This window comes from Pyxicephalus adspersus, chromosome W (assembly GCF_032062135.1).
Source record: "Pyxicephalus adspersus chromosome W, UCB_Pads_2.0, whole genome shotgun sequence".
NCBI classification, from domain to species: Eukaryota; Metazoa; Chordata; class Amphibia; order Anura; family Pyxicephalidae; genus Pyxicephalus; species Pyxicephalus adspersus.
This window is the reverse complement of record NC_092870.1, coordinates 481,898-504,979: the sequence shown is the minus strand read 5'-3', so window position 1 is coordinate 504,979 and position 23,082 is coordinate 481,898. Positions and strand designations below refer to the sequence as shown.

General features: G+C 41.2%; 1 protein-coding gene across 4 annotated transcripts in view; it reads left to right on the top strand.

The window, feature by feature from the left end:
• The window catches only part of LOC140342857 (ETS domain-containing protein Elk-1-like), an 80,078-nt gene extending 69,300 nt beyond the window's left edge, over positions 1-10,778 (top strand). Inside the window, exons 3-7 of one of the 4 annotated variants that reach the window (XM_072429225.1) lie at positions 1,552-1,980; positions 3,190-3,591; positions 6,573-6,674; positions 8,149-8,411; positions 9,027-10,778. In XM_072429225.1, the coding sequence (XP_072285326.1) occupies positions 1,552-1,980; positions 3,190-3,591; positions 6,573-6,674; positions 8,149-8,241 (1,026 nt within the window). In that variant the 3' untranslated portion in view covers positions 8,242-8,411; positions 9,027-10,778. Of the gene's footprint in view, positions 1-1,551; positions 1,981-3,189; positions 3,592-6,572; positions 6,675-6,787; positions 6,972-8,148; positions 8,565-9,026 lie in introns of those variants that run through there. The other 3 variants (XM_072429224.1, XM_072429227.1, XM_072429226.1) reach the window with 3 other exon arrangements.
• The last annotated feature ends 12,304 nt before the right edge of the window (positions 10,779-23,082 follow it).

Here is a 23,082-nt window from a genome sequence, read left to right as displayed (position 1 = left end):
GGAATTTCAAATCTATTTGTATTGCATTCAATACAAAATAACTGTATTGAATGCAATACAGTGGATTTATATGTGTAAAAGCAGTACATTGTCTTTCATGAAAATGTATTTTACAGTATAATATAATAATATGAGTATAATATTTATTTTGTTTAAAATGTTTATTAATATAAAAATTTTTTTTTTGGGAAAAGTTTTTTTAAAAAAAGTCTTTGAATTAATTTAAATAATTATTTTGACATGATTTTGTGTTTCAAACTTTATTATACTCATACTATTATAATATACTGTAAATAAATTTTAATGAAAAGCAATGTACCGCTTTTAGACATATAAATCTAGACAGAAATGAACTGCCCAGGAAGTTAATATGTGCAGGCTATACAAGGATGGTTGTTCATTGAATCCTCATGTCAAACACCTTTTAGGTGCATTTAGTTTATTTGCTGGGGTGCTAAGCCTGGATTTGTTCCTCCCTCGGCCCAGATTCATGTGAGCTACCAATATCATTATGTTTGTTGGTCATTAATGTGTTTGTTCTTTTGGGCACTTTATTCTCTTTTGATTTTTCGTTTTTTGGAATTTTTGATATTTATATACACAATGGATCTTTGTAGATGTATGCTGCCAATACCACCACACCACCAAATTTATTGTTACAACACTCCGGAAGAAAACCAGCTCTGCGAAACGCGGAGTGATCTCTACATGTTTTTGTAGATTGGTGAAAGTAAAATGTAAAAAAGATCTTAGTGGTAGTAGAAATCTTGTCTAGTGGCCTTAGAGGCCCCATCTTTTTTCAGACTTTATTTTATAAGATATGATGTGTTATTTTTTGATGTTTAGATATTATGCTTTTAGAAACTTTTATTGCAAAAGTACCTGAAAAGTCCCGCTCTTTGTCCCCTGGAAACCTCTTTGGTTTGTTTGGGGTCTTAGTCTATTTACATTTGGTCAATTTTGGGATGTGGTACCTACCTAATATGATGATAGGGGTTTATCTATGTTTCAATGGGTGTGCCAATTAAACATAGCAATCATTTTGGTGGGGAGATATCTTCATTTCAGTCTTTGGGTCTGATTTATTAAAGCTCCCCAAGGCTGGGGAAGATGCACTTGCATCAGTGAACCTGGGTGATCCAGCAAACCTGTAATAGATTTGGTCCAGGATTAAAATCATTTGCTAACAAATAGCAAATTAGGTTTAAGAAATCCATTCCAGGTTTGCTGGATCACCCAGGTTCACTGATGAAAGTGTATCATCTGCCTTGGAGCCTTGGAGAACTTTAATAAATCAGGTCCACTGAGAGAGGCAGGAAACTAGCATGTGATTCGTATTGCCAACAACCCTGAAAATATTAGTATTGCATGGATTTGGACTCTAAAACATCTTGATGATTACGGTTATCTGACTAAGCAACACATTTTGTTATTTTTGAAGACATTAGTATAGTTTTTTCTACACCTACTTTTGTAAAGGCCATAAGTTTTACTGCGTCAGTCAAGATCAATTAATGACACTGGTCTATACCTGTTTTGTTTTTTCTTTAGAATATTATCAAGAAAGTCAGTGGGCAAAAGTTTGTGTACAAGTTTGTGTGTTATCCAGATCCCTTCAGCGGAAAGGCCTCCAAAGATGATGGAAAAAGTAGGGAGTGTATGAATGAACTGGCCCAGTCACTCAAGCCTGGAGACAGCTCTCCATATGTCCCTAAGATGGCGAGAAGTCCAAAGACTAGCCGCAATGAGTACATGCGCTCCGGCTTGTATTCAACTTTCACCATCCAGTCCCTGCAGTCCCCTCCCACTACACAGCCCAGGACTAGCAAACTGGAAGCCTTGACTCCAGCTGAAGCCCCTCCACTGCAAGAGCCCAGGAGTCAGAGTGTTGATATTCCACGGTATAAGTCCATGGATCAAAGTGATGCAGATCTTTCTTTGGAAGTTAACATCCACAGCTCCAAAGAACTTCAGCTACATGTAATGTTATTTCAGATATTTTTTATTACTGTACTGATTCGACTTTTGAAGGAGTTTTCCAATTATAGTGCAATTATAGCAAGTCAAAATCAAATTTGTAACTGACTAATGCTTTTCTGTGAACATGGTAAAGTCAAAAAGGACACAAAACTTACCTATAATTTAAGTTTTATACAAGAAATTGAATCCAGAGTTATCCATAGTTGCATCCCCAGTTCTTTTTAAGTGTGTTTATGTATGGTGCATTGGGCTCAGAATGAGGCCAGTGCTAAAACCAAGGAGCACACTCAGGTATATGGCCTTGATATTAGCTGAAAAGTGAAAAAATGTGAAAGGTGGCAGGTTCTAGGGATGAATTTTAATGAGAATTGTTGAGGTTTCTTTGTAATGTAGCTTGAATTTAAAAATACCTCTGCAGTAACATACCAGGATCCCCTCCTCCCCTCTTGCAGCCAGCCAAACCTCTAAAATCCCATAGGGCATTGCTTTTTTTCTGATTGGGCTTACAGCTAAAGGTAATCAAGTGTACACATTTATCTTCATATCTGGATTTTTTTCCACCCTGGGCACAGTGCCTTCTGTCAAATATAGCTTCTTTACTTGCTGTCCCAATGAGTACACAAGAAGTAAAAGGAATCTTACCATTTGTGATAGAACATAATAGAAAACTAATTATAACACTTTTTCACTCCTATCCAAAAGTAAAAAAAATGCCTGTAGTATGTTCTTCTGGCTAAAACACTAGCCTACAAAATGATCACAGCTGCTATAAATGGAGCTCTCAATAATGAGATGGTATGGAGTGTGTGTGTTTGAAAAAAGGAAGGGGGTCTAAGAGGGAGCTTCAAATCCTCGTTTTTTTGTGTAATATCCTCATCTTATAGCTGAATATCTCTTAATCAAGAAAAAAATGTTTTGCTTCGATAATGAGGTTTGAAAGCTCTAAAGAGAATGAGCAGGGTGTATTGTTCGCTGTGAAACAATCTGTTTGCATTATAATGCACCATGGTGCTAATCTGTAATTTCACCCAGGTTGACAGTTTCAACTGTAATTAAAGGGGCACCCTTCTGGCTGTCTACATAACACCCTGTTTTCCATTAGGTTGGAGTTGTTCTTTAAACAATTACAAACAAAATAATAATACGGCTAATGGGGTTTTGGTTTTCAACGGAGCATTGGCATGTATATTCATTGCTTTTTTTCTGTAGGTCACAGTGGACCCCCCAACTCCTGATATCAAAGTGGAGGAACCTCTTGAAGATGCATCTGCTGATGTGGAAGACCTCACTGAGCCCCAGGGTTTTCTGGCATCTCTTCCTGAGATAAAAACTACAAGCTCAGAACAGCCGCTGGCTCAGGAGATCTTGGTGGTCATCAACTCTGCAGAGAAGGACGAAATGAAAGCCATGGATGATCTACAGGAACGAGAAAAGAAAAAGGAGGCTCCTCTAGCAGTCACACCACAGGAAGGTCATCCAGTTAAAGGAAAAAAGCCAAAAGACCTAGAAATTCCCTTCTCTACTGTGATTGGACAGGAAAAAATGAATGCTGCTATTAGCTCGTTGATGGCTCCTAGAAGTGCATCATCAGTCATCACTTCTCATTCGGTGGTAAGTGAAACACAAAACAGAATTTAATAGATTTTTAAGATTCTGTTAAAAACATACAGCAGGTCAAAAGTAGGCAGCACTTCTTTTTTTTATCATCCACACATGGTCCGTAATTTTTTATATTTGGATTCTGTGCTTTTCCCACGCTATCTCAAGTCTGGATTATTTTCTGTAGGCTGGAAAAAGGCAGAGCCAACAAATAGTTCTGTGCTGTCAGTCCCATCTTTATGTAATAATAATCTTTACCGATTAAACATCATCTTTAACGATTCGCCCATGAGGAAATCAGGGGTGTTCTAAAAAGGTTTTTGCAAGGCATTACAGGATTCCATTGTTTGCACTTTTGCTAATATGAAGGATTTTAGAGATATTTCCAGTAGGGTCAGAAGTAGGCAGCACTAATTGTGCATATCAGCACTGCCTGAATGGACGTATAGAGGTTTTCAATGTATGAGTTCACAATCACGTATGGTTGCTGTCATTGTTGCTGTCGTCTACCGCTCCGCTTTCAAACATGCCATAATTCTTCCTATCCTGAAGAAACCTTCACTAAATCCCTCCCTACGTTCTACCTACCGTCCTATCTCCCTTCTTCCATATGTTTCCAAACTTCTTGAGAGCCTTGTCTATAAAGACTCACTGAATACCTGAACACCAACTCTCTCCTTGACCCTCTCCAGTCTGGCTTTCGAGCTGCCAATTCCACCGAATCAGCCCTTACTAAAGTGGCCAACGACCTCTCCTCTTTTTACTGTACACCTCCTCACTTGGTAGTCTCATATCCTCCTTTGTTTTACAGTGCCATATATAAGCTGATGACACTCAAATCTATCACCCCACCCCTTGTCCTGGACAAGGTTTCATGCTGCCTGTCAGCCATATCATCACGGATGTCTGACAGATTTCTGAAACTCAACCTGGATAAAACAGAACTCATCATCTTCCCCCCCTCAAATTTCAAATCTCCCCCTAACATATTCCTAATGGTTAATAACACTGTCATTCGTCCCTCCCCTTAGGCATGTTGTCTTGGCATAACCTTTGATTCTGCCCTCTCATTTACCCCCTATATTCAGAACATTTCCAGTTCCTGTCACTTTCACTTGCGCAACATCTCCAAAATCTGCCCCTACCTGTCCCCTGAGACCACCAAACTCCTTGTACATGCTCTTATCATCTCTCGTCTGGACTGCTGTAACATCCTTCTCTCTGGTATTCCACTAACCCGACTCTCTCCTCTACAATCTAATATGAACGATGCAGCCAGACTCATCCATCCTTCCCACCACTCTGCCGCATCTCTTTTTAGTTCTCTTCATTGGCTTCCATTTCACCTGAGATTCAAGCTCATGTGCTTGCCTTCAAATCCCTACACAGTTCTTGTCCAACCTACCTTTCTGACCTGGTAGAAAAATACTCCCCTAGCTGCTCTCTTCACTCCTCCAATGACCTACTAATGACTTCCACACTCATAACCTCCTCACATGCACGACTGCAAGACTTTACTAGAACCATCCCGACTCTCTGGAATGGTCTTCCTAGTCCTATTTGGCTTGCTCCTACTTTCTGCACATTCACCTCTGAAGCCCCATTCTGTATGCAAAGTGCAAGTTACTGCAGGTCAGAAGAGAACACTATTATCAGCACTGACTCCCTGAATGGCCTATAAAGGGTCACTGCAAAGTTTACCGTACAAAATATGTTGTGTATCTGACACACAGTATTTAAAAAAGTTACCAGAACTCTATGGAATAATGGTAAGAGAAAAACAAATTTATGCTGTTTCAGGATATATATTCATCAAGGTTCAGGACAGACTCCTGTCTGCAAGAGAGCAGCAAGACACATATGTCTGTTTAAAAAAGCTCGACATAGGATGGTGTGATTGTTAGGAGACAATTATCTGGCCAGCGATCCCGTGCTGTTGGCCACCGCAGGACAACATTCCCTGCTTATTCTCTTCGTCGGCATTCGCTTGCAGCAGCAGGGAAAATCAGCCAAATAGCTGTCAGTCCTCTGCTCTGCAGCCTGTGGCATCCCTGGCTTCCCTTTGGATTTGAATGGTCCCTCTGGTTCCCCTGCTCTGAGACTGTGCAGCATAAGGGGATTGTTCTGCGTAGTTCCTGATCTCAGTCCTGTGCTTCCATTAGCTGCTGGGGCTTTTTTAGCCTCTCTGCTCCCACTGATCTATGCCTGTTATAGAGTTTAGCAGGGTTTATCTGTGCTGGAGTTAGTTTTTTGTGTTGCTGACTTTGCCTGTTTCTGACCTATCTTTGTACGCACCCTGGACCGACCGTTTGCCTGTGACTCTGACTCTACTTGTGCCTACTCCCTCTGTACCTCATCTGGTGGACCGATTGCCCGTGTATGGCTTTGGCTTAATACTGTGGATTTGCCTTGTAGAACTTGAACTGCATAATCTGTGGGCCCCTGGTCCTCTGCCAGCCTATCGCCAGACGCCATCCCTTGAGCATTAAGTCCTGTGGTCAACCGTGAGCTGGGAGACGCAACCAGTCTGCCGAGGCTGAGCGGGGACTTGCTAAAGGGGAAGACTGTGACATTAGATTGGGCGACTGGCGTCTGACGAGTACTGGTGTGGACCCAGGGCCTTACAATGATGGGCAAGGAGACACATTCATGGTTTACACTCTTTACTCTTCACATTAGGAAATGGTCATTGATTTTAGCTCTATGCAGTTTTACCCGCCTATGTGTTGGAATATTGAAAAGGAGACATGATCAAACTTTTTATAGCCTTCCTAAGTCAGTGCAAAAAGTACTCATTATGTAGAAAAGGGTCTTTAGCAGTCAGTCAGTTGTCTGGAATAATAGCAGTAAAAATGCCTTCTGAATGATGCTATGGGTTACTGCATTTTTGGTTTGCCATTGAGTCAGAATGATTCATAGCTAGGATGTCGAGCTTATGTCCACATTGAAACAAGGTAATTGATCTGACATTCCTTTAATATTTGTGTTTTTAGACTCCTCTGCTGCTTACCCCAAGTTCCCTGCCTCCTTCTATCCACTTCTGGAGTACACTTAGCCCAATAGCTCCCCAGAGTCCAGCAAAGCTGTCCTTCCAGGTAATTTTTTGGTTGGAAAACAAATCTTACATTCTGGCTTAAAACTGACTTTTATACGATTATATATGCTTTTATACTTTAAAATGATCTTTGTACATACTCATATTCCTTAGGAAAACCTGTTCCAAAACAAACATGAAGGTTGGGAAATATGAAGGATGTCTTGCTGATTAAATGGCTTCTGTACTTCTTTAGAACTTTCTTTTTAAAATTGCCAGTGGCCTGGCTGTCTTGCTAATTAAATGGTTTCTGTACTTCCCTGATTGCTGTCCTAGAACAAAGAGAAGGCAAAGAGAAGGTTCTGGCTGTATGCCTATTCCATGCCAGAGACTCATAGTGGATTGGCAACATGCTCTTTCATCAAGAGGTCAGCAGTGACATCCTTGAACACCCTTTAGCATTTAACATTTTGCTTGATGCTGTTCTGTATTTTGGTTCCTGTATTTTAGTACATATTTGTACTGCATTCATTTAGACTTGCACCTTCATCTAATTATCATTTTCATGACAAGGAATATGAAAGTATTCTTGTTTATATAGGAAGTCTATTTGTTTGGTCTGAATTTCCCCTCTCTATTTGACCTGGTGACCAATTGTACATATCAGCTCTGGTCGAACGGACGTATAGAGGTATTTATTGTATGATTTCAAAATAACTTATGGAAACCCTATGCTGTATCAATAGGTTCCCAACAAGTCAAAGTAAGGCAGCATTGTCTTTTTGTACCATTAGTGCTGCCTGATTAGACTCAGAAGAAAACACCATTATCAGCACTGACTGAATGGGCCTACAAAGGCTCACTGCCAAGCTTACCCCTAAAAAAATATACTGTGTATCTGACGCAGAGTTTAACAGAACTTTAAGGATCAATGATAAGTGGAAAAAAATTATGCTGTTACAGGATATATTTATCAAAGTTTAAGAGAGTCTTTGTTTAGCAAGAGAGCAGCAAAACATATTTAGCAAGAGAGCAGCAAAACATATGTCTGTTCAAAAATGCTGGACATAAGATTCTGTGATGGGCAGGGAGACACATTCTTGGTTTACACGCTTTACTCTTCACATTAGAAAAAGGATATTGATTTATCATTAGGTTGTAAAATCTCTATAATATAATATATCCCTATTCAGAAACTCTCTATGTCCTGTTGTTTCTCTGGAACAAAAAAAATTAAAGGAATTCTCTCCAACAGAGGTTTTACTATACCCCTCTAAAGTTTTGGTTCATGGCTACTTTAAACTACTAAATAAACACTTTAGTAAAAGAGTTTATTCTCCTGCTATGGTATGCATCTTTGTGCAACATAGTAACTCCCTCTTTGATATATATACATGGCAAACTGATGTTTCTCTTTTCCCTATAGAAGATCATTTTCCCCATCGTCCCCCTTGTGAAAGGGCAAAAATGGGATAATTTATATGTATCAAGTATATGTATAAGTAACATGACACAAAATATTTCTTGAATTGCAGTTCCCAACCAATGGAACCAACAGCCAGATCCATATTCCGACTCTCAGTGTTGATGGGCTGTCTACCCCTGTTGTGCTGTCCCCTGGACTTTAGAAGCCATAAGGAACTCATAGAGCTGTGACCTCTTAAGACATTTTGAAGACACAATATTTTGATTCTCAAGAACCTTGGGATCTTGGGACTTGTTGATCAAGAAAAGGGAAAAAGTTTTCTTCTACAGATCCAGTGAATATGTCTGGAATTTGCAGTGACAAACAACAAATGTAATTATTAAACACAGTTCTATCTATTACAAATCAATTATTTGTAAAGGAAAAGGAATGTGACTTTAGGTCAAGAGATGAAATGTGATTTTATGAAAAAGACACAGATTACTGGCTTTTCAGTAATCGCTGGATGAGCACAGCCGGGACCAGGTAAGTGAGATTTTAATATAGACGAAAAAGTACGGGGTTATCGATAGTTGCAAAAATTTTTTGCACGGAAAAGTACGGGGTTAGCGGTTGGAAGGTTAATAAAGCATTATTGGATAGATTGGCTTCACTCCATAAAATATTTATTAAATAGCTAGAACCCCACTAACACAGGCTGTGTGAGTTGACAAATAATAATTACACAGGTCAACATGTCATTTTCATCAGATATAATTTTATGTGGGCTTTGTAGTATTTTTTTCTTTGTTAATTTTTTGTCTAGCACGTCTATTATTATTATTATTATTATTATTAAACAGGATTTATATAGCGCCAACATATTACGCAGCGCTGTACATTAAATAAGTCTAGTTTTTGTGATGCAGCCAATTAAATATTGTGTGAAATTCGTTATAAATAGCCCTAACATATTACAACATTTAACAACAGCTTTCTTTTTTTAAGGTTGGAGACCGCACTAACTGTGATTGACTTCATTTGTCATCATGCCTAGAAATTGCCTTAATGATCCAGACAGTTTCTGTTACATGTGTGGTTCATTCACGACGCAAGCACAACATCGCCAAATTACCACAGAACTTAAAAAGATATACAAATTTGATTTCGGCTGTCCACTGGGTGGCTAAATCGATGTAAAGCAGCAATGCCATTTGCAGTCCCTATGGTGTGGAGAGAACCGCAAGATCATCTAATCGACTGCTATTTTTGCCGCATCAATAAAAGTGGATTCTCAGGTGAAACTAAGCACAAAATTGTTTATCCCAGTCGATTCTGCATAATTAGGCCTGTTCCCCATAATGATTTATTGCCAGTTCCGGTACCGCCACATGATGGACTTGCTTCAGTAGAAGGTGATGAGGAATGCATTGGAGTTGCAGCCAGTTACAACCCTGAATCATCTGATTCTGACTACTTGGCCAATGAAGAACCAGAGACCTTTACACAAGCAAAGCTGAATGATCTCATTCATGATCTAAATCTCACCAAAGACAAAGCAGAACTTCTTGTTTCAAGGCTTAAACAGAAGCACTTGCTTGCAAAGGGTGTAACTGTAACTCACTACAGAAAACAAAATCATAACTTGACAACGTTCTACTAGTAAAGGCTCACTGTGCTACTGTCATGATATAAATGCACTCTTTAACAGATTGTCACAAGAGCATGTTCCATCTGAATGGTGTATCTGTCACGGATAACAGGGAGGGGAGGAAAACGGAAAGATAAATACAAGGGACTAGGCCTTCAATGGCTAGGGAAAAGGAAACAGACACCCTAACCTAGCCCTGACTCCTGACCGTATGAATATCCCCTGATGGTGGGAATACTCATACACTGGAACCTAGGCCCTAGTAGCCCTGAATAGCCCTAGGAGTAGTGACTGGGCTTGAGACTACTGGTTCCTTCCCTGATGAAAGAACCAGTGTCTCCCTGAGGCCTAGTAACAACAAAAGAACAACAAAACACCAAAAGAAGTTCAACTTATCTTAATTAGCAAATAGAGGAGCAGGACCTCTGGAGAGGAAAACACACCAGCTCTTCACATCCCAGAAGTGAATATCAACCGCATAGCATGAAGTGTGAGACCAGACTAAATGGAGTAGCAGTAATGACCACCAGCTGCAGCTGATACAAGGGGTGTGGTCATTACAAACAACAACACAGGAACCAGTAAAAACAAAGAGACTGTCAGATAACCTCACCTGCAGCTTGTCTCACAGATCTTCTAACCTTAGTCACGGAAGGGACCGTGACAGTATCTTCAGTGATTCCTCTAAAAGAAGCTTGAAAGCAGTCTTACTGCATAATGGTAATTCCAAAACAAGTTTACCAACTGCCCATTCCATTAACCTTAAGGAGTCCTATGACAACATGAAGTTACTACTTGAAGCAATCCAGAATAAAACACACCAGTGGAACATCTGTGGGGATCTAAAGGCTTGCTGTTGGGAATGCAAGGAGGATTCACAAAATATTGCCGTTTCCTATGCCTGTTGGACAGCTGATCTACGGGAGACCATTATGTCAAGCATGATTGGCTACCAAGAGATACCTATAAGCCCGGAACAAGCAGTGTCAAGTTTTTGCCTCTGGTTGATCCGCATAAAATATTTCTGCCACCTCTCCATATCAAGTTAGGCTTGATGAAGAACCTTGTAAAGGCCATGGGTAAATCAAACTCCATGGGTTTTCAGTACCTTGTTGCACTGTGGTACTGTCATGATAAAAATGCGCTCTTTAATAGTTTGTCACAAGAGCATGTTCCATCTGAATGGCGTATCTTCATTGATTCCTCTAAAAGAAGCTTGAAAGCAAGTCTTACTGCATAATGGTAATTCCAAACCAAGTTTACTGATTGCCCATTCCGTTAACCTAAAGGAGTTCTATGACAACATAAAGTTACTACTTGAAGCCATCCAGTATATAACACACAAGTGGAAACTCTGTGGGGATCTAAAGGTCATTGGCTTGCTGATGAGAATGCAAGGAGGATTCACAAAATATTGCTGTTTCCTATGCCTGTGGTACAGACGATCTACGGGAGACCATTATGTCTAACGTGATTGGCTACCAAGAGATACTTATAAGCCCGGAACAAGCAGTGTCAAGTTTCTGCCTCTGGTTGATCTTCATAAAACATTTCTGCCACCTCTCCATATCAAGTTAGGCTTGATGAAGAACCTTGTAAAGGCCATGGGTAAATCAAACTCCATGGGTTTTCAGTACCTTGTTGAGAAGTTTCCAAACATAAGCACTGCAAAAATATAGGCAGGGATATTTATAGGGCCACAGATCAAGTCTGTTTCGCAGGATGATGTTTTCAAACAATCTCTCCCGTGAGCTGAGCTAGAAGCTTTGGATGCATTCAAGTGGCTGTGTGAAAATTTCCTGGGCAAACATGTCTCCTGCATCCAAGGAAGGAATTCAGAATTTGCTTGACCTATACCAGAAACTAGGTTGTTGCATGTCATTTAAAAATGCATTTTTTGCACTCACATCAAGAATTCTTCCCGGATAAACTTGGTATGGTGAGTGACGAACAAGGAGAACGTTTTCACCAGGACATTCAGTTAATGGAGCACCACTACCAAGGTTTCTGGAATGAAAGTATGATGGCTGACTACTGCTGGATGCTGTACCGCGACAATCCAGACAAAGAGTACACAAGAAAATCATACTCTACAATGGTACCTGACTGACACTGTTCAGTGGATCTATACCACAGTGTGCCTTATTTTAGTTCACACTGGTGAATGGTGCTTACGGTTTAGTACAAAATACATGCACATACAATGTTAACTATAATAGTATACTAGTATACTATAATAGTTAACTATAATAGGCAAAAACTGAAAACAGATCTGAAATCTGCTTGAAAAACTGATTTAGAAAAGTTTGCTGTGGTTTCCGATTATCAAAACTAATTTTTTGTTGACCTGTGTTATTGTTATGAAAGAAAGGCTAGAACAAGATTTTTTTTTTTTTTTGGCAAGCTTGGCAACTCATTGTGTATTAGTTTCATATACAATAAATGTTACAAGTGATCAAAACAAAGCAATAAATATAATCAATAGTTCCACAATTACAATGAATAGGTCCAGCCCCAGTCTTAAATTCGGGGGGTTGACCAAGCACTATACATCAAACTTCCTAAACGTATCAGCGTTTTAAAGAAGGAGCTAAATGATTCTTTTGTTTGTCCAACGTGTTTTGCCTATTGGCTGATACTATTATCTGATACTGTAAACATAGATAGAGAGGGAGGTGTAACAGTGATTCAAAAAACAAACAGACCAATCTGATAAATATTAATTAGGTAAATAAATTAATATAGCAAACGTCTATGTACACAGTATTCTGAGTAACATATTTGTAAACATAAATCAAAGAATTACGATGGTGTACAGTTTGTACCATCAAAGTAAACCGTGAATGGATTGGCTGGTAAATACATGTAGTGTAAGAAAACCAAAAACTTCAAGGAGGACTTACTTGAAGTTGATGGAGTCTATTGATAGAAATATATCAAAATTTAAGGAACCAAGGTAGTAAGGAAGAAAAATGTACCTGTAATGATTATAGGAGGAGAGTAAATGTAACAAAAAAGGTCTTAGGGAAGAACATATAGTAAAGAAGGGGGGTGGAGTAGAGATCCAGTATGTTCAATACACTACATTTTAGAGATAACCTGGATATATTGGTGACGTTATGAAATCAAATAAAATTTTAAACTATTTAAGTAGTGAGTAAAAATGGAAGTCAGGAGCCCAAGTTAGATATGGGATATTGATAATGTATCGTACAAAACATATTGAATATATAACATAAGAGGGAGAAAAGAAGAAAAATATATTAGGTTATTATATAGGAAAGATTCTTACAAAGCGATTACCTGCGTATGAACATCAAAATTCTTCACAGAGGGACCTGGACTCTCAGTGGTGTGTGTTGAAATGCAGCCGGAGGCTGACAGGAGTGGACTCCTGCCTATTTAAGGCGGGGAGTCCTCGTTTATGCATGCTTGGAGCGCATACGTGTGTTGTGAGGAGTTATTGACAATACCCTTGTGGCGAAATAGGGAGTGCTATACCTATTCCAGATGCCTGCTCAGACTGCAGTGCCACTCGCCTCAGAAGACCAGAAAGACCGGGGTTGTGACGGTTCAGAAAGAGATCTGCAACATAAGTTGCAGATCAAATGGAGGATATAGAGCCTGCCACCCGGTGAGGTGGGAACCCCATCTGCTGCATCCGCCAGTGAACACTAGCAGATTGCGCTGGGTCCCCTATTAGTCGGCTAGAGAAGAAGGGAAGCTGGGGACGGAGGTGCAGCGCTTACGGGGGAGGTAGAGCTGGCAGGCTGGTCCAGAGACTGCATCAGTCTAATCAGCAACTAGCACTGGTCCTTGGGCCTGCAAGGCAGGCAGAGAGAATGAGGGATAATAGATGGGGGGGAAGGGGAGGAGAAAGGGAGAAGAAGGGGGTTCCCCCAACAAAAATTTTTTTGTTGATTCTATCCGCTCCACCCCTTAATAAAAAAAATATTGCGATAGTCCTCCCCAACCCCTTTTCTTTGGAATATACACAACTTTATTCTTCTCCAACCACCTTCATTCTTACAGGACTTACCTGGTGATCCAGCCACTATGTACTTAAATTCTATTTTTTGAACATATCTCTATACCTGCACTCCTATCTCTATACCTGCACATAACATGTTCATTGTAACTTATACCATCCATGGTATTTGAACACGACATTACAATTAAATTCATTGTGATTGTAAGGCCTGCTCAGTACCAGTATTCACAAGATACCAGTCCCCCAATCTATTGCCGAAGTCAAAACACAGGAAATTAGTCCACCAAGCGAGGTACAAAGGGAAAGGCACAAGCAGAGTCGGGGTCACAAGCAAAGGTCGGTCCAGGCTGAGTTCAAATGGATTGTCAGTAACAGGCAAAGGTCAGGAACAGAGAAACACTCAAAATCACTCTAGCACAGGTAAGCCCAGCAGACGCTATAACAGGCACTGGTGACTGGGAGCAGGGAGGCTTTAAAGTCCCAGCAGCCAGTAGCAGCGCAGGAGCTGATCAGCCTCTAATATCCCCTTCAGCTGTGTGCAGCCCAACAATGGATACTGGGGATGCCAAAAATACATCAGGCTACACAACTAAAGGGAATCAGAGGCTGCTGCTATCTTAGTTCTCCTGGCTGCTGCAAATTACATTGCTGGACAGAACAAACAGGGTTTTATGCTGTGATGGTGCACAGCAAGGAGTTGCCGGTCAGAGCATTTCCTAACATTACCCTGCCTCCGGACCCTCCACCCGCAGTTTTTCAGTCTTACCACTTTGCATCTTAGTCTGATGCCCGGAAGCCTGCTTTAATTTTTGCAGTACTCGAAACCTGGGTTTGTCAGGAGTGGGCAGTGGCTGGAGGGTTTAAGCTGGAGCTATGCAAGGAGATTTACTAGGAGTGGATAGAATCGGAACAAGGTCTAGCTTAAGAAAGGCTAAGAGGTAGGGCATCTGCTTTGACATTCTCATGGACAGTAGCAACACACAGAGGCAATGAGCTTGCCAAACACGTCTCGCCACATGCATTCCACAATCTTGAAATCTGTCCAGATTCCCAATCAATTACAGGGTTATGCTTACGCAACCATGGCAGTCCTAAAATTACAGGGGATGAAGGAATGTGTAGCAGAACAAATGATACATTTCTGAGTGGGCAGCACCCACCTTAACCAAAACTTCAGGAGTTGTGGATGTTGGTTTACCCTGCTGCAAGGGGGAATCATCAATAGCCAATACACATATGTATTGGTTCAACCAAGTTAACAACTGGAATTCCAAGTGAACGGGCCAGAGCTATATCCATGAAATTACTGTGTTAGTAAATGCTCATCTGGCCGACGACTCTGTGCTGTGTGCCATCGCAATATAAATCACGGTTTGTTCTGTCCAGAGATGTCATTTGCAACAACCAGAGGCTGATCAGCTTCTGACTCAGTCCTGCATTGTCATTGGCTGCTGGGGCTATATAGCCACTCTGCTTCCAATCTTCTGTGCCTGTTAAAGCGTCTGCTGGGCTTACCTGTGTTGGAGTGATTTTTGACTATTCTGTTACTGACCTGTTCCTGATGTTATTTAGGTATATATTTATCTGCATAAATATGGAAATTATATCCCCTATCAATGCATATAGATAGTCAATTAAAGAAGGTTCATGCACAAATCATAGCTAGTCACTCAAACAGTTTAATTAAGAAAACAAGGTAAGACAAAGTACACAGCAATATTGTCAGATATCTACACATAGGAACGTCAATCAATGATACATATATATATTACATGGACATAAAGTTATTAGTAGTAACCCCTGGAATAATCTAGTAACTACTTAGTAATCAATATAACAATAATAACATCGACATATACTGAACAATATACGAATGCAATTCAAGAATGTGTTATAGCTACCTGCTAAGAGGTTAATGGGTACTTCAGGAGCCTACTTCCTTCTGAAGAGGACCCCATAACAGCTTACCTAGGGAGACCCTCAGGAGACAAAGAGCAAGCAAGCGACAAGAGAGAGCAAGAGAGCTAAATTCTCTCAGTTCCCCTTTTTACACAGGTAATTCCCATTATGTATCCCTGGGGCTCTTGGATTGGTTCCTGAATGTGATCTGTAAGATGACTATTGGTTACTGTAACTTCAGGAAGTTACTAGGCCTCCTAGCTAAGTTGATATGGGAAGCTGCAGACAAAGCCAGGTGGGGTCATCTAATTTTAGTTGTCACCAAAAGGTCTGGATGGGCCATTAACCCAACCCATCTGTTCAATTCCTTCTGTGAAGTCCTACACTTGGAGACCCCCTAGGAGGGCCATAAATCCAGCCCCGAGTAAAATAGGTTTCCTGTCTAAACACCACCTTCCTGCATTGCATTCCTGCATTATTTCCTGCTAGTTAGATACAGTCTAATTATTAGGACGCACACATACCTATTCATACATCTATGAATACATCTATATATATATATACCTCTATATACATATACATATCTATTTACATATTCATAAACAATCTTGAGGTGCAACACTGACTATCCGATGAACTCTGCCTAGACCGACTTCTGCTTGTGACCCCGACTCTATTTGTGCCTTTCCCTTTGTACTTCGCTTGGTGGGCTGATTTCCTGTGTTTTTCCTGACATTCTGTACTCAGTATTTGTGGGCTTTGTACTCTGTATTAGTGGGCTCTGGGCCTGCTGCTTTTCTCCAGACACAATCCCTTGCGCACCATGTCCTGGGGGCACCTGAGTGCTGGGAGACACAACCAGTCTCCTGAGGCTGAGCAGGGGCTGCTATAGGCGAAGACTGCAGCGATAGATTGGGGGATTGGTGTCTGGGGAATACTGGTATGGACCTGGGCTTTACAGCCTGGCAATGCTTAGCGAAAGAATTCCAGGCAATTTCAACTGGTAACAGGACACGATTAGACTTTAATGGAAACACCTGTCTGCCTAGGTGGGTATCCAGGGGCCCACCTAGGCACTGAAGTTTCCCTGGCTTCTTTCAAGGACAGGACTGCACAAAGTGACAAGGTTCTCCACAGTACAGACAGAGCCCTTGAGACCTTCTCCTCAACCTTTCTGTTGCTGACAGCCTGCAGGAGCCCAACTGCATTGGCCCCTCGGCCCGAGAGAGAGGAGGACTGGGCGGGAGGGAGGTAACAGGGGGTCCTAAGGGTGTAGCAGATATAAATAGTCTTTCTTTGCGATGCTCACGAAGCCTGCGGTCAACCCTGATGGCCAAATGGATATTCTCATACAAGGAATTCGGCAATGGGTGATTCACAAAAGTATCCTTAACAAAACTAAATTTGTTGGCGGAGATACTCCATAACTGTGGGTAGTTTTGTTTTAGCCTGTTATAATGTAAGGCCTGGTCAGTACTAGTATTTTCCAGATACCAGTCCCCCAATCTATCACCTCTGTCTTCCCCTATAGCAGCCCCTGCTCAGCCTCGGGAGACTGGTTGCATTTCCCAGCACTCGGTTGCCCCCAGGACTTGGTGCGCAAGGGATGGTGTCTGGAGATAGGCCGACAGCTAACCAGGAGCCCACAAATACAGAGTACAGAATAATCAGGAAATCCAGAAACAAGCCGAAGTCAAAACACAGGAAATCGGTCCACCAGGTGAGGTACAAAGGGAAAGGCACAAGCAAAGTCGGGGTCACAAGCAAAGGTCGGTCCAGGCTGAGTTCAAACGGAATGTTAGTAACAGGCAAAGGACCGAGTCAGGAGCTGATCAGCCTCTAAAATCCCGTTCAGCCGTGCGCAGCCCAACAATGGATGCTGGGGATGCCAAAAATACATCAGGTTGCACAACTAAAGGGAAGCAGAGGCTGCTTCTATCTTGGTTCTCCTGGCTGCTGCAAATGACATTGCTGGACAGAACAAACAGGGTTTTATACTGCGATTGTGCACAGCATGGAGTCGCCGGACAAAGCATTACCTAATAGTGATATATTATCATCATTGTTATCACAACAGGGACTTATGTTGTATTGACCAAAAATGCTAATGCTCACCATCACTTACTATTGTGTGTGTATGTGTGTGTATATATATATATATATATATATATATATATATATATATATATATATATATATATATATATTTCTCTGAAATGCATCTATTACATGAATGTATTATAATGGTTATTGTAATTATGTTTCCTATTTCAATTAATACCACAACTGGTTTTCCCCACAATCCCCTGAGGAAGCCGAAACCAGCGAAATGTGTTGGGAATCAGGATCCAGTTCTTTTACCAACATATTAGGATATTGTACTTTATATAGTAGTTAGCACCTAGCTCACCACCCTCACTTTGTTCAAGGGTGTCCTACAGTGACGAATTGCACGTAAAAGTGCTCTTTGTAAATACCTTAACCTTTGTTTGTTATAAATATTGCACGCATACTAAATTATCACAGCCAAAAATATCCTGCTCTTTCTCCTTTTCGTTCTCATAATTGGACATTAGGGGTTTGGCTCTCCAAAATATTTAGAGGTATAGGGGAACACACAATCTCCTTTAAACTAGAAATCTACCTAGGTAAAGGGCACTAAGTGAGATAATAAGAGGCCTGACTTATTAAAGCTCTCCGAGACTGGAGAGGATACATTGTCATCAGTAAAGCTGGGTAATCCAGCAAACCTGCAATGAGTTTCTTAAAAGTCATTTACTATTTGTTAGCAAATGTTTTTAATCCTGGACCACATCCATTCCAGGTTTGCTGGATCATCCAGCTTCACTGATGAAATTGTATCCTCTCCAGCCCTGGAGAGCTTTAATTAATCAGGCCCAATGTGTAATACATACCAACTATTTCAAAACCACCGTTTCCCAGAACAATAATGAAAAATCTAATTGGTTGCTTTAGTTTCATCTATTTACACTTTGCACTTTCGTGCTAAACTCACAGTCAGCATTTAATCAACCTGACTGCCCCAATATCCCTTTATATTGTCTTTTTTTATCATCACTGTAAACATGACCAGTAAGCATATTTAGGATACTTTTGCATACCTTCCACCATTTTGAGAGGAGAAAGAACAAAATAATTTAGCAGGAACTATTTAGGCAGAGAGCACATCCCTGCCACACCTCCAGTGTGCTTCTAAGAGGAGCAGAGTGATTTGGTTACAAAAGGGGACAGCCGCTGACAACCAAAAGCTATAGGCATAAATCCAATTTGAAGGCTGTCAATTAGAATAATGGAGTGACACAAAGAGTAATTGTTGTGTGAAAAGTGCAGTAACCCATAGCTACAAATGTAAACATCAGTTTAAGAACTGTAAAATGGTAATGGTCGCTAAAGTTTACTGCTTTTTGTTCATTTTAGTTGTCTTTGGAATATCCTGATTGTCTATTAGTGCCTAAATGTGCCAAGTTCTGGATTTTGCATATTGTCTGCTTTCCTGATGCAAATAAAGTAGGTAAACTGTTTACTAGTTATCTACAAAATTGTTAAATTGTTTTCTGACTTTTCATGAAACAATGTTCTTAATTAAAGACCGATGCCCTCCAAATGTACTATTTCAGTTTTGTTTACTTACCAGCAAGTTGAAGCACATGCTGTCTCTCTACATCACCTTCTGCTTCAGCAGCAAGATATGCCCACCTCAACCCCCCGGTTCTGTAAAACAATGGATAACCTCAATGTAGAATACTTTTTACCTTTATACTGTTAAAGTATTTTTAACCTGTTTTTAAATGGATTTACATTGGTTCTTATGTCGGAAAAAAATCAAAGCACATATAGATCATATTGACCTAATTGATCACAAAAGATGCCCTTTAGCTTGGCATGAATACAAAATGATAAATGTTAAATTTGACAAAAAGGATCACATCCCTATGGTTCCTGTTGGTCTATGTCCACCTTTGCTATTGATGTTTACGAGGGATGTGAGAAGCTGGCAGGTGATTTGGAAAACCGAAATGGCTCCCCTCTACTTTCCTAGGCCTTTCTCTCAATCACAAGGGCATCTTGTCCTTGAAAGTGCTTCTCAGAAAAAAAAAAACTCTTCCTAAGTGCTGTGCCTCTTTAAAAATGATATAAGAGTTTGGAATTAAAAGTACCAGTTCTGTGTTTGCAGATGACACCAAACTATGTAATGGAATTAAGTCCATACAGGATGTCTATAATCTACAAGCAGACCTGGATGTACTGTTTGATTGGGCAGCTAAGTGGCAAATTACATTTAATATTGATAAATGTAAAGTTATGCACTTGGGGGTAACAACGTGCATGTTTCATACTGTCTAGGGGGAATACATTTGGGGGAGTCATAAATGGTAAAAGATCTGGGGGTTTTGGTAGATCATAGACTTAATAGCATGTGGTGCCAAGCTGCAATATTTAAAGATAGCAACGTATTTTCTTGTATTCAAAGAGGAATAGACTGCAGAGATGGAGACATAATCCTTCCCCTCTACAAAGCATTGGTCAGACCACATCTGGAATATGCAGTATAGTTTTGGGCACCCGTTCACAAAAAGTATATTGTGGAATTGGAGAGCATGCAGAGAAGGGCAACCAAACTAATAAAAGGAATGGAGGAGCTCAGCTATGAGGAGTGATTAGCTGAACTGAATCGATTTTCCCTTGAGAAGAGGCGTTTAAGGGAGGATATGATCACCCTATATAAATATATAAATGGTCCATATAGAAAATTTGCTTCCTGATTATTCACTTAGGTCATTACAAAGGACAAGGGGGCACTTTAATCTTCAGGAAAGGCTGTGGAAAAGGCTCCCTCAGGAAGTAGTTTTAGCAAGTACTATATATTGCTTCAGGAAAAAAACTGGATGCTTTTCTAGCACAGAATATAACTGGGTACTAAATTTATAAAGTAAAGATAACAGAGACTGTTTTTTCAGGGAAAATCCGATTTCCTCACAGGATTGGGGGGGGGGGGGGAATTGTTACCCTGTTGGAGCAAACTGAACCATGCTTTATAAAGAATTTTTTTGCCTTTCCCTGGATCAACTATGCCCAAAGGATTTTTATCTGGGATATGTTTATTTCCCTAGTGGTTGAACTTGATGGACTTTATATCAACCTGACTATATGTAATTATGTCTGGCCCAGGGTTGCTTTTTCCTAGCATTTTCTTTGGCTGACTTTCTGATGTTTTACTGTAGTCTTTGCTGCTGAGGTCTCCAAGCACAACTGGCAGTGCTGGATCAAGCACAAGGCAAGCTGGGCTTTTGTCTAAGGGTGTCAGAAGCTGAGAGGTATTTTTACACATGTTGACCATATATACAATTACAAGGATTTAAATTCTTCGGCTTGGAAAATATCCCCTCCAACCCTTGGGGAAGCATTATCGACAACCTACTATTACAGTCAGAATGCAGATGGATAGTAACTCTGCAAGCTACTAAATACCCCGTTCTCAATGATTAGGGATGAGCGAGAAGACCTCTGACAGTCTTGTGAAAATTTTGTGAATTCTATTAGAGTCGCAAGGCCGACTTTAAACATTATAGCAAAGCCCCTATACATGTTAAAACCACCAAATTTGCTAGGTATGTGTAGGAGAACAGTGGTAACAAGGTAATACAAAAGTTCCAAAAGACCTTGTGGTTTTCCAGAAAATGGCAGGTAAAGCAGGCAAATAGGATTTTTGCGTGATGGACAGCGTACAGAAGGCAGCATAAACATTAGGACATTGAGAAAGGGTGGCGCTATGTGTGAACTCAAACCACTAGCAGCAGTATCTGACGTCAAAACAGCAGGAGACCACATTGCTAGCTGGCATCATGACCTGGATGACATGTGTTAGGAATGCCACCCATGAAGTTGTGGGGAAGTAGCGCAGTGACATTAGGCAAAAGAACCTGAATAGAGTACTGACGGGCAGCAGCAGCAGGAAGAGACGGTGGGCCCTGAGACGGAGCGTGTACCGCATTGGTAACTGGCATCTACAGCTGGGTGTAGTGCATCTACAATGCCACCCACCCAGAAGTGTGTAATACAATTTTAGTGAATGGAGTACTGACAGGCAGCAGCAACAGCAGCAGGAGGAGGCGGTGGGCCCTGAGATGGAGCGTGGACTGCATTGGTAACTGGCATCTAGAGCTGGGTGTAGTGCACCGTCAATAGGGATGAGGGAGCGAGATTTGTAAGTTCGATCTCGCGGCGAATCGGGCCTTTCTCGCTTACCGAACATTTAAGCGAGAACGGCCTTGTGATTTGCCAATTTGCCAAAGGTCATGTTCTCGCCAAACGAATGAGAGAAAAAGCAGGGGGCGGTAACGCCGGCTATTTCCGGAGAGAATCGCGGCTGGGAGCGAATCATTTGCTCCCAGGATGCACAGCAAGGCCCAGCAGCCCAATCAGGAGAGATCTGAGCACAGGCATATATACAGGGAAGGAGGGTAGGGGTTAGTCACTCCATCTTGTGTTCTGGGTAAAGGATAGAAGCAGGGACAGACGTGTATTGTGACAGGGACAGGTTAGGAGCCTTCTGTATATCTGTATATATATACAGATATTGCAGTTTTTGATGCTACCTGTTCCTATTTACCAAAGAAGCCAGTTTGCTACAAAAAAATTTCTGTCCTACTTTTAAAAAAAATACAGATATTTTAGTCTGATACCTCTTGCTATTTACCAAAAAAGCCAGTTTGCTACAGAAAAAATTCTGTCCTACTATAAAAAAATACAGATATTTCAGTCTTTGATACTGTCACAGAATCCTGCAGGTCTAGGGCATCTGTGCCTCCTTCTGGCTTACCCACCTTGCAGTCCCCTGCTGCCAGCACCATCTCTGCTTCTAGATTCAACACTCTGCACACTTCCTGGTCCATGTCAGGTGATTCTCTGTCAGCTGCTTTCTTGCTTTAGAGGACTAGGGTGTCCTGCAGACGCACTCCATCTGCTGGCAGGCACCTGAATAACACCTGAGGCTGTCGCATCACCAGCACTCCCTCTGCTGGTGGGTTTGTTATCTGCAGCTCACATGACCTACACTTTTTACCTGACATCTCCTTCTTAAGGAAGTGACCTGGCAACAGGAAGTTGCCTGGACAAGGAGTTTCTTGTGGTTCAACTCCCAGGTTTCTACAGCTCTATTCTTTTGTTTGTTCCTGTGCTATCTGTGTACTGACCCTGGCTTGTTTCCTGACGTCTCGTTTGCTGTCTGCCCTGATCTTTGGCTTGTTTACTCACTACTCTTTTGCAGGCCTGTCCTGACCTTCGGCTTGTTCGACTACCCTTTTGGATTTCGCTTTGGTACTTCGCTGTTGGTTCCTGTCAGTCAGCTGTCACCTGCCGTGGCGGGCATGGGGCTGCAACCTGGCAGGAGCTTGCCGCACAACATCCTCACCTCTACAGGCTCTGGAGAAGACCAAGCTACTGCTTAGACCCTGCGCCCTGTGCATGTCTCCAACCACTGGTTGGTGACACAGTGGGTCCAC